The 12,612-nt window shown below is 43.1% G+C and overlaps 1 protein-coding gene across 10 annotated transcripts in view; it reads left to right on the top strand.

The window, feature by feature from the left end:
* LOC144598733 (sperm-associated antigen 17-like) overlaps nucleotides 1–12,612 on the top strand; it is a 134,003-nt gene that overhangs the window by 82,742 nt on the left and 38,649 nt on the right. For 9 of the 10 annotated variants that reach the window (XM_078409083.1, XM_078409091.1, XM_078409085.1 and 6 more), the window contains 7 exons: nucleotides 794–924; nucleotides 3,996–4,129; nucleotides 6,255–6,428; nucleotides 8,161–8,274; nucleotides 9,292–9,343; nucleotides 10,549–10,645; nucleotides 11,570–11,623. In XM_078409083.1, the coding sequence (XP_078265209.1) occupies nucleotides 794–924; nucleotides 3,996–4,129; nucleotides 6,255–6,428; nucleotides 8,161–8,274; nucleotides 9,292–9,343; nucleotides 10,549–10,645; nucleotides 11,570–11,623 (756 nt within the window). The remainder of the gene's footprint in view (nucleotides 1–793; nucleotides 925–3,995; nucleotides 4,130–6,254; nucleotides 6,429–8,160; nucleotides 8,275–9,291; nucleotides 9,344–10,548; nucleotides 10,646–11,569; nucleotides 11,624–12,612) is intronic. The other variant, XM_078409086.1, reaches the window with a different exon arrangement.

Genomic DNA, 12,612 nt, shown 5'->3' with positions numbered 1-12,612 from the left:
AAGGCCAACATGCCATTAGCTTTCTTCACTGCCTGCTGTACCTGCACGCCAACTTTCAGTGACTGATGTACCAGGACACCCAGGACTCGCTGTACTTCCCTCTTGCCTAACCTGACACCATTGAGATAATAATCTGCCTCCTTGTTTTTGCTGCCAAAGTGGATAACCTCACATTTATCTACATTATACTGCATCTGCCATGCATCTGCCCACTCACTCAACCTGTCCAGATCACCCTGCAACCTCCTAATATCCTCTTCGCAGTTCACACTGCCACCCAGCTTTGTGTCATCTGCAAACTTGCTAGTGTTACTTCTAATTCCTTCATCCATTAGAATATGAACTTGAGGGTCAACTTTTTCCACAGAGAATGGTGGGTATATGGAACAAGTTGCCAGAGGAGGTAGTTGAGGTAAGTACTATAACAACATTTGAAATACATTGGACAGGTACATGGATAGGAAAGGTTTGGGCCAAAAGTGGGCAAATGGGAATAGCTTAGATGGGACTTCTTGCTTGGCATGGGCAAGTTGGGCTGAACAGCCTGTTTCTGTGTTATATGGCTCTTTGGCTCTTAGCCATATGACTTTCTTTGCTTATTGACATCTGCCTCAATTAGATTGATCATTGAACAATAAGTGAATATAGGTGATCCCATCATGCTGACAGTGGCTATCTGTGGTCTGCATTACCATCTAATCAGCAGTCGTACTGACCTTTAAATAATTATTAAGAAATGCATATATAACATTGTATAAATGTACATGTAACATTGATTTGCTTCACCCAACAGATTGTTTATTCTACACGCCGATGGCTCAGGAACTGAATTATTACGATCAAGTGACGTCGAAGAATACATATATCAAGCATGCACCAATTCAACTACAGCAGTGTTGAAAGAGCAATTGCCAGAATACCCAGGTCATAAGACGCAAGTTAAAATATTTTTGCCATGATCTGAAACACACTTAAAATATTGATACAAAACCGTTGTGGTCTACATAACAGTAATTTTGACTGCAATATGTTCTGGTATTTTGATTTCTCCATACTGCTTTTCCAGCCTTGTACTAATTTACATTCTACAGCACCTGTGTATAGAGTCATACAGCATGGAAACAGGCCCTTCATCCAACTTGTCCATGCCCACCGATGCCCAATCTAGGCTACTCCCATCTGCCCTTGTTTGGTCCATATCCCTCTAAACCTTTCCGATCTATGTATCTGCCCAAATGCCTTTCAAATATAGTACCACCCTCAACTACCTCCTCTGGTAACGTTCCATATACCCATCACCCTCTGAGTGAAAATGGTGCCTATTAAATCTTTCCCCGCCCTCACCTTAAACCAATGTTCTATGGTTCTTGATTCCCCTACTCTGGGTAAAAGACTCTGCGCATTCACCTTATCTATTTCCCCCATGATCTTATATACTTCTATAAAATCACCCCTCAGCCTCCTGTGCTCCAAGGAATAAAGTCCTATCCTGCTCAACCTCTCCCTGTAGCTCAAACCCATAATTCCTGGCAAAATCCTCGTAAATCTTCTCTGAACTCTTACCTTTCCACAATCTTCATATACAGTGCCATCCATAATGTTTGGGACAAAGACCCATCATTTATTTATTTGCCTCTGTACTCCACAATTTGAGATTTGTAATAGAAACAAAAATCACATGTGGTTAAAGTGCACATTGTCAGATTTTAATAAAGGCCATTTTTAAACTTTTGGTTTCATCATGTAGAAATTACAGCAGTGTTTATACATAGTCCCCCCATTTCAGGGCACCATAATGTTTGGGACACAGCAATGTCATGTAAATGAAAGTAGTCATGTTTAGTATTTTGGTGCATATCCTTTGCATGCAATGACCGCTTGAGGTCTGTGATTCATGGATATCACCAGTTGCTGGGTGTCTACTCTGGTGATGCTCTGCCAGGCCCATATTGTAGCCATCTTTAGCTTATTCTTGTTTTGGGGGCTCGTCCCCTTCAGTTTTCTCTTCAACATATAAAGGTCATGCTCAATTGGGTTCAGATCGGGTGATTGACTTGGACACTCAAGAATTGACCATTTTTTAGCTTTGAAAAACTCCTTTGTTGCCTTAGCAGTATGTTTGGGATCATTGTCTTGCTGTAGAATGAACCGCCGGCCAATGAGTTTTGAGGCATTTGTTTGACCTTGAGCAGATAGGATGTGTCTATGCACTTCAGAATTCATTATGCTTCTACCATCAGCAGTTGTATCATCAATGAAGATAAGTGAGCCAGTCCCTTCAGCAGCCATACATGCCCAGCCATAACACCCCCACCACCGTGTTTCACAGATGAGGTGGTATGCTTTCGATCTTGGGCAGTTCCTTCTCTGCTCCATACTTTGCTATTGCCATCATTCTGATATAAGTTAATCTTCATCTCATCTATCCACAAGACCTTTTTCCAGACATGTTGTTGCTCTTAAGTACTTCTTGGCAAACTGTAACCTGGCCATCCTATTTTTGCGGCTAACCAGTGGTTTGCATCTTGCAGTGTAGCCTCTGTATTTCTGTTCATGAAGACTTTTGTGGACAGTGGTCATTGACAAATCCACACCTGACTCCTGAAGAGTGTTTCTGATCTGTCGGACAGGTGTTTGGGGATTTTTCTTTATTACAGAGAGAATTCTTCTGTCATCAGCTGTGGAGGTCTTCCTTGGCCTGCAGTTCCTTTACGATTAGTAAGCTCACCAGTGCTCTCTTTCTTCTTAATGATGTTCCAAACAGTTGATTTTGGTAAGCCTAATGTTTGGCTGATGTCTCTAATAATTTTATTCTTGTTTCTCAGACTCATAATGGCTTCTTTGACTTTCATTGGCAGAACTTTGGTCCTCATGTTGATAAATAGCAATAAAAGTTTCCAAAGGTGATGGAAAGACTGGGGGAAAGACTAGGTGCTGAGAGCTCTCTTATACCTGCATTAAGGAGGCAATTAAACACACCTGAGCAATTGCAAACACCTGTGAAGTCATGTGTCCCAAGCATTATGGTGCCCTGAAATGGGGGGGGGGACTATGTATAATCACATCTGTAATTTCTACATGGTGAAACCAAAATGTATAAAAATGGCCTTTAACAAAATCTGACAATGTACACATTAACCACATGTGATTTTTTTCTATTATAAATCTCAAATTGTAGAGTACAGAAGCAAATAAATAAATGATGGGTCTTTGTCCCAAACATTATGAAGGGCACTTGTAGGCCTGGTTTGAACACAGAAATAGACTGCAATCCTCCCATCATTGTGTCACAATAGTGAAGGCAGGGATTTATAATCTTATTAGTTGAATCACGAAAGACTTTAGCAGAGGCAGAGCCCATTAGCAATTTCACAGTTTTTGGCAAGTGTGGGATAGGAAATCCAGAGGCCATCCATTGATAAGGTGTTACTGGAGAGGAACACTTAAAGTTATAATGCCACACAACATTCAGTATCATTGCTTAAGTTATTTTGCATGTCGTCATGTACAACCTATGTATTCTGGCCATGAAAGCTAATCCTTTTGAAGAGGGGAGAGGCCAAATAATGCAGATTTCATCTAATATGCCCTCTCCTTGTGAGCGAGAAGCTTCAGAAGCTGAATGGTGCCATCTTGTTGCTACCTTGTTATGAATCCATGAATTCCTTACATCCCCCGTAATGTGATTTATTTCATGTCTCAGTTTGGTAGAGGAGGTATTTACTGACATTTTCAACACAGGCAGAATCATTGCAGTATTACAAAAACAACCCATGTATTATCCTATTGGACATGGATAATCCTTATAAGGAACTAACTAGCCAAGACCATTGGATCTTCTTATGCGTGGGAATTGCTGAGAAAAGCTTACTTTGTAAAAGTAATTAATTATATGCTAATGCTCACAAAACAACCTGGAAGTTATTTGGCATGTATAAGTCTTTAAAGGAATTTTTCTTTTTAACTTTCACTTTATATCATGTCTTGGTGAACAGGTGTCTTGGGGATTACTTTTCTCAAACCATCCACTGAGGATATTGGATCACGCTGGTTGATTAAGAAAGATGTGGCTAATATTATCCCCCCCAACCTTCAATCAAGAAGATGGGACACATTTCCTCAGAGAGAGGTATCTCTAATTCTTTCAAAGAATAGATTTGTTTAATACTAAAGAATGGTTGGGTTGGTGTCAGCCATTTTTGTTGACAATTCCCTTTTTTAGAGTTTTACTGGTACTTAAGAAATTTTCAGGAAACTTTACTTGCAAAACTTGTGTCAAAATATTTATTTGAATAGCAACCAGCTTGTTCTGTTCAACTTAATTGTTCCATTTCGGTATATCTGACAACAAAACACTCTTGACCAATGCATCATAAATGGATTCTTGATTTAAAGTAGAAGGCATGGTAAGTGTGCAAATAACATGATTGGCGAATTTGTGATAATGTGTAGGATTGTCCTAGCCTGCAGGATGATATGTTGATGTGTTGCTGAAATGGGCTGAGAAATGGCAGATGCAGTTTAATCCTGGTATATAAGAGATGATGCATCTTGGGACTGCCATTGAGGCTCAGACATTCATGGTGACTGGTAGGGTCCTGTTGAGGGACAGAGGGACCTTCGTGTACAAGATCCTTGAAGGTGATAGAGCAGGTATATAACAGTCATATGGTCATGCAGCATGGAAACAGGCCCTTCGGCCCAACTTGTCCATGCTGACCATCTATGCTCATCCCACCTGTCCACATTTAGCTTGTATTCCTCTAAACTCTTCCTAGCCATGTATCTGCTGAAGTGTCTTTTAAATATTTTTATTGTACCTGCCTCAACTACCTCCTCTGGCAGTTCGTTCCATATGCTACCACCCTCAGTGTGAAAAAGTTGCTGCTCGGGTTCCTATTAAATCTTTCCCTTCTCACTTTAAACCCATGCCCTCTGGTTCTTGATTGCCCTACCCTGGGTAAAAGTATCTGTGCTTTCACCCTACCTATTCCCCTCATGACATGAGTAAGGTGACATATGGCCTTTATTCGGATAAGAGGGGAGATGTTTGGGATTTATAAAATTATGACAGGGCAGACTGCAGGAAACTTTCCTCCATATTAGAGAGAGATCAAACAAGAGGACATAGATTCAGGGGAAAGAGTAGAGGGGATCTGAGGGGGACCTTTCTCACCCAGAGTGGTGAGAGGCTGCAGTGCACACCCTGGAACATGGTGAAAGTAGAATTACCGATATTACTTTAGAAGTGTCCAGATGAAGGCAGTGGGTATATGGAACAAGCTGCCGGAGAATGTAGTTAAGGTGGGTACTATAACAGCATTTAAAAGACATTTGGGCAGGTACATGGATAGAAAAGGTTTTGAGGGATATGGACCAAACGCAGGCAGGTGAGATTAGTGTAGACGGAGCATCTTGGTCGGCATGGGCAAGTGGGCTGAAGGGCCCGTTTCCACACTGTATGACTCTATGAGAAATTGAATCACCCCGGCAGAGATGGCTACAGCCCAAGTGCCGGAAGATATGACTGATAAGAGGGGTGTCTACCGGTCAGTGTAAATTTGGTAGGATGAATCCATTGATAGATGCAGAGTGGAAACAGGCCATTCAGCCCACCGAGTGCACGCTGACCATTGATCACTCTTTCATACTAGTTCTATGTTATCCTATTTTCTCATCCACTCCTTACACACTAGGGACAATTTACAGAGACCAATCAACCTACAAACCCGCACATTTTTGGGATGTGGGATGAAACCGGATCATGCAACGAAAACCCATGGGGTCACAGGGAGAACATGCAAACTTCACACAGAATGGCCTGTTTTAAGGCGATATGACTGTATAAATATCTACTCCTATGCTTTCTACATGATTACCTTATAGTAAGAATGATACGTTAATTTGACTTCTGACTGAAATTAAGAAATCAATGTTCATCTGGAGATACGAGGAATTGCAGGTGCTGGAATCTTGAGCAAAACACAAAGTGCTGGAGAAACTCAGTAGATTGGAAAACATCTCTGGAGAAAAAGGATAGGAAAAAAGAGATTCTGAAGAAGGGTCATGAACCTAAATGTCACCTATCCATATTCTCCAGAAATGCTGCCTGTCCCACTGAGTTACCCCAGCACTTTGTGTCTATGTATAGATGGCATATCAGGCTGGGGCCTACGGAGCTTTTGTAAAATTCTCTTTATTTTATGAGGAGATTAAATGCAATAACATTTAAAAGGTTATCTTCTTGCTTCCAGTGCAAGGTGCCAGGGCCTCCCATCGGCATGCAGCCCTGCGACCAGCCAGTGTCACAGCCAGCCTGCCCAGTTCCTGCTGTCGTCAAGTGCCCCCCAGTCCTGGAAGTCCATCAGCTCTTTCAGTACGAGCCCATCAACAAGGAAAAGAAGCTCAAGATGCAGATGTGTCTGAAGGTAACTCTTCCACATATTTTGTGGGATTTTGGCAGAATCTAATTGCAGATTTTCCAACCAACCTCAAGGGTCAAGAAGAAGTCAAGAGTGTTTAATTGGTGTATGGACTGAAACAGAACAATGAAATTCTTACTTTCAGCAGCAGCACAATAGCTTTGTAAACACAGTACTCAATAGGTAATATAATAAACAAAAAAAGTTCAAGACATTTAAAAAAACAATGAAGTGCAAAGACAAAACTAAGCCCAAAGTCCCTGGTGCAACCAAGGGAGTTCTTAGTTCGTAGTTTAGTTGGAGTTTGTAGTGTTCAATAGTCTGATGGTTGTTGGGAAGAAACTGTTCCTGAATCTAGATGTTAAATGTTCAGGTTCCTATACCTTCTTCCCGATGGCAGGAGCGATGGCAGGATGAAGGGGGACCTCATGAAACCTACCGAATAGTGAAAGGCCTGGGCAGAGTGAATGTGGAGAGGATGTTTCCACTTGGACCAGAGGTCACAGCCTCAGAGTTAATGGACGGTCCTTTAGGAAGGAGATGAGGAGGAATTTCTTTAGTCAGAGGGTGGTGAATCTGTGGAATTCCTTGCCACAGAAGGCTGTGGAGCCCAAGTCAATGGATATTTTTAAGGCAGAGATAGGTGGATTCTTGATTAGTGCGGGTGTCAGGAGTTATGGGGAGATGGCAGGAGAATGGGATTAAGAGAGAAAGATAGATCAGCCATGATTGAATGGAAGAGTAGACTTGATGGGCCGAATGGCCTAATTCTGCTCCTGTCACTTCTGAACTTCTGAAGATACTAACACCAGAAGGTTGCTCAACCAAGTGTAGAGTTTTTGGGGCAACTTTTTCCTGAATCTTGAGCATCAACGTATTACTCCTTTTTAAATTATAGATCCAGTACAGTGAGTAATAGCAAATAGGTGACACAAGATATTGCTGATGCTAGAATCTTGAGTAAAGCACAAAATGCTGGAGTAACTCAGCAGGTCACACTGCATCTGTGGATTGAATACATAGGTGATGTTTCGGGTCGGGGCCAGTCTGAAGAAGAAACCTCACCTATCCAGGTTCTCTCTATATGCTGTCCAACCCACTGAGTTACTCCAGCACTTTAACAATGCAGTAATATATAGGTGCTTCCTTTAACTCTGGAGACTGACTTATTGGAGTTCTTCTCTTCCACCAAGTATCGCATGTAAAGGAAACTTAGATTATATTTCTACTTTGCTGATGGAGGTAGGAATTTCAGTGTTCCAAAATGTTTGCCAATAATGCAACATTATGACTGAAATGTTTCACCAAGAGTATCCCAATAACATTAGAATGGGGACACAAGGAATGGCAAATGCTGATTTACATGAAAAAGGCACAAAGTACTGGAGTAACTTAGCAGGTCAGGCAGCATCTCTGGAGAACATGGAATAGAGTAGGTGATGTTATGGGTCGGGACCTTTCTTCTGACAGAATGGTCTCTGAAGCCTGACAAATTAAAATAGCTGTCCAAATAGAGAGCATTTGCAAACAGAATCAGGAACAAGCAGCACATGACCTGAAATCAGATACAGGCCGAACCCCAGAGGGAGTCAGAAGCATTTCTTTCTGTAGCCATAACTGCACGCTAACTAGTGCTAAAACTGAAGTTTGTGATATGTAAGAATCTTAGGCATGACAGCTTTCTTTTGCAGGTCAGTTCTAAATGTCTTAACGCCATTGGTTCCGGTTGTAATTGCAGGAATACATAGAGCTTATTCTGCAGAGGGAGCAAACGGAGCGGGAAATGATGCTGAAGGAGCCACGCAGTGAAGAAGAGGTTGCCCACGCTGCTGACCTACTCAAATTGGTTCAGGTAGGAAACTGATGCTGTAACTTGAAGCAGTTTGGCAAATTAAGCCGAGAATAAAATTCCTATTTTATTTATTATGTGACTCACATTGCTAAACATCACTTTAAATGCCAAAAACATTGCATTGTTTCAAAACTGTTCTCAGTAGCTGAAATGTAGATGCAAGGAATTTACCAAAAAAGGATATAAAATGCAGGACAAACTCAGTGGGTCAGGCGGTATTTCCATTGAGCACGGACTGGGGGCGTTTTGACCCAAAACATCATCTATCCATTTTCTCCAGAGATGTTGCCTGACCCATTGAGTTACTCCAGCATTTTGGGTCTTTCTCAGTGGCTGAAAACCACAAATAGTAGCCAGAGATGTAATTGATGCAACCAAAACTTGTGCATAGCCCAAAAAGGCTTGTGCAGCCCAAGGTCTGCACTTTTGCATTTCAATAACCATGGCCAAAAAATGAGAGATCAGTCAAAACACAAACATGCAAAATATATATTTTTTAAAGGTTTATTGGGTTACCAATGATCCACTTGTTCCTGACCCACCAGAGCCTCATGAAAGAGGCAAGAAAGAGGAATCCATAAAGTATTATTGATCTTAACATTCAAGGTCAAGTCATGAGTGTTTAATTGTCATATGTTCTAGCAATGGAACAATGAAATTCTTACTTGCTGCAGCTTAACAGGCCCGTAAACGCATAGAAGATCATAGTTGTGTGGTTAGTGTTGTGAAGTATTCAAAAGCCTGATGGTTGCTGGAAGAAGCTGTTCTTGAACCTTGTCCTTGGGAGCAAAACTAGAAGTGGACCCTGGAACACTGTCCACAAAGGTTGGTTGTGGATGTTGGGGATGTTAGGGGAGGGCCTTTTCCTGCTCTGGACCATTCTAAGTTCTTTTCTAGGTATACTGTTGGTTCATGGATGTGGTGCTTCACTCACTTTACGTCCTTACGTAGTATATCTTGTAGGCCTTTTATTTCTACTTGATATTGTCGCATAATAATACCATTCTTCCCATACAGTCCTTCCCTGAAGATGATGTATGCCACATGGAAGAGAGGGAAGCAAGCAAAGGTACATTTCTGAGTTTTTGGGAAGCAGGGGCTTCCTCACAGCGCCAGAGACACGTGTTCAATCCTGACCTTGGGCACTGTTGCCTATGTGGAGTTTGCATGTTCTCCCTGCGATCGTGTGGGTTTCCTCTGGGTCCCAAATCCCAAAGAGACGTGTAGGTTTGTAGGTTAATTGGCCCTCAGAAAGAGGTTAAACGCCAAACAGAAAGAGGTTGTGATTGACCCATTCTCTGAAGCTGTGAGGCAGCAGCTCTACCAGTTGCGTCTTGCTGTGTTGTTGGCACGCATAAAAATGTGGGCATTATTTTTCTTTAACTCATCTGAACCTACACCTATCCAATAGTGACCTAAATTTAATTGTAAAATTAATAACTGTAGAGGAGGACTTCTGCATTTTTTCCTGTTACTAGTTTCCTCCGCTATTTTAAATAACTAAAATCAGCAAAGGATAACATTTTTTTCATTAACTGTAAGTATGCATAGATGATTGGAAAAAGCAATGAATAGGGCTAATGGGGATACAGGAACTGCAGATGCTGGAACCTTGCGTAGTACTCCAAGTGATGGAGTAACTCAGCGGGTCTGAGTCTGAAGAAGGATCCCTGCGTGGTATGTTGCTTGTCCATGTCCTCCAGAGATGCAGCCTGACCCACTGAGTTATTCCAACACTTTGTGTTCTAATGAATAGCACTAACATTCATTGGAGTTTAGAAGGATGGGAGGGGATCTTATAGAGACGTATAAAATTATGAAAGGACTGGACAAGCCAGATGCAGGAAAAATGTTCCCAATGTTGGGGGAGTCCAGAACCAGGGGACACAGTCTAAGAATAAAGGGGAGGCCATTTAAAACTGAGGTGAGAAAAAACTTTTTCACCCAGAGAGATGTGAATTTGTGGAATTCTCTGCCACAGAGGGCAGTGGAGGACAATTCACTGGATGAATTTAAAGGTGAGTTGGATAGAGCTCTAGGGGCTCGTGGAATCGAGGGATATGGGGAGAAGGCAGGCGCAGATGACTGATTGTGGATGATCAGCTATGATCACAATGAATGGCGGTGCTGACTCGAAGGGCCAAATGGCCTCCTCCTGCACCTATTTTCTATGCTTCTATGTAACTGATTTCATGCAAGTGCATTAGTATGATGTAATAAGCTTGATGGTCCTTGTCGATTGTTAGTATTTTATGAGTCCGTTATATGTTTCAGTTGATGTTGCCTCAATTTATGAGGAAGCGGTGGCACCCACTTTCATGAATGGATCAGATAGGGGCACACGTGTATGGACGACAGTAGACACAGGGCGGTAAGTCTACACAAAAAGACATAGAGTGCTGGAGTAACTCAGCAGGTCAGGCAGCATCTGTGGAGAACATGGAGAGGTGACGTTTCAGCTCTTCCATCTTGTTGTGTTATTTATTTCAGACGACGGGTTGCCCAGCCACTTTAGAGACATAAAGCCAAAGAAATGTACTTGGCGGTGTGGAGGATTCAGTTCCAGTCAACACCACCAAAGAAGGATGTGGGGGCTTTGGAGAGGGTGCATACGAGGTTTACCAGAGAGGTGCCTGGATTAGGAGGGTATTAGCTATAGGGAGATGTTGGAGAGACTTGGATTGTTTTCCCTGGAATGCCGGAGGTTGAGAAGAGACTTGATGGAAGTTTATTTAGTTTAAGAAACAAAGAACTGCAGGTGCTGGTATATGCAATCTGAAGAAGGATTCTGACCTGAAAAGGCACCCATTCCTTTTCTCCAGAGACATTGCCTGACCCGCTGAGTTACTCCAGCACTTTGTGTCCATTTTTAATATTTAGTTTTAGTTTTTTTTTTAAATTTCATTTATCGTCACGTGCACCAAGGTACAGTGAAAAGGTTTTGTTGCATGCAAAATTTAAAAATATGTGCAGGAACAGATTTTTACACAGAGGGTGGTGAGTGCCTGGAACATGGTGCCGGGGTGAGGGTGGGCAGATACAATAGTGCCATTTAAGAGACTTTTGGATGGGTACATGGATGTGCAGGGAATGGATAGATATGGGTTATGTGCAGACGGACAAGAGTTGGTCTTAGCATCACGTTCGGCACAGACATTGTGGGCCGAAGGGGCTGTTCCTGCGCTGTGCTGCTCAATGTTCTATATTAAACTTTTTATGAAATAATTTTAGATCATAAGAGGTTGTGGATGACTTGTCAGAGCTTTTAGTAATCCTCCTTGTCATATTTCTGCAGCAAATGCAAACAAGATCGTATATCCCAATGGCCACAGAAAATTGCGCAATACAGGTAACAATGAACGAAAGAAGATTCAACAGATATGTCAAAATAAGGAACAGGTTAAATTGAACAAAGGATCAAGCAAAGTCGAACCTGACCCTTTGACAGCATAAACCTGTAATTTACAGGATGTCAGCACTGTTACTTTTTATTAAGCCCGAGTGGACCCGTTGGGCCCAAACCTCTCCTGCATTGGTCCAGCACCTCTCCTCCCCCACTCCCCCCCCCCCCCCCCCACTGACCCACTCACCCTCTCCATCCCCCCTCAACCCCCCAAACCTCTCCTGCATTGGTGTGGCGCCCTTCCTTCCCCCATTCCCCCCTTCCCCTCTCCCCCCACTCACCCGCTCCATCCCCCCTTAACCCCCTTTATCGCCCCCTCCCATCCCCCCCCCCCCCCCCTCCCCGCCATTTGCACCATCGCAGTCGAAATATCGTAAGTCGAAGCATCGTAAGTCGGAGAGCATCTGTATTAGATCAACGGGCCCCAACTGTGCACGCACGGACCTTCTCCCATTGTGACGTCGAAAACACAGCTCGGCGGCAATGGCCATATTGTTTGACCCTCTGCCGCCACGCTGCACCACTGGAGGAAGGTCAGGAGCGGGGCACGTCGGCACGGGCGCCGGTCCTCCCCGTGGGGGGAGCGCATTTATTAAAGTTTATTCAGCAGCAGCGGCAGCTGGACGGCTCAGCAGCCCCTCCCCCCCCCCCTCATTGGCCGCCACTCCCGTCACTCTGGCAGGTCCCACCCCCACCGGCCATCGTGGGCACCTCCCCCCTTATTGGCCTCCACTGCCGTCACTCGGGCGAGTCCCATTGTGACGTCGAACGCTGCAGACAGCCAGGGTAAATTGAAAAGTGATTTTCTAAAACTTAAAAATGTCAATAACTTCAAAAATATAAGACCAATTTGAATGAAGCTTCTTCCAGCCCATCCCAGGACAATTGTGAGTAAGGTGGCCTAAAATCGTCACGCTATCGCGTACCGTTTTCGC

The sequence above is a fragment of the Rhinoraja longicauda genome, chromosome 12, assembly GCF_053455715.1.
Source record: "Rhinoraja longicauda isolate Sanriku21f chromosome 12, sRhiLon1.1, whole genome shotgun sequence".
NCBI lineage: Eukaryota > Metazoa > Chordata > Chondrichthyes > Rajiformes > Arhynchobatidae > Rhinoraja > Rhinoraja longicauda.
This window is presented reverse-complemented; position numbering and strand designations above follow the sequence as displayed.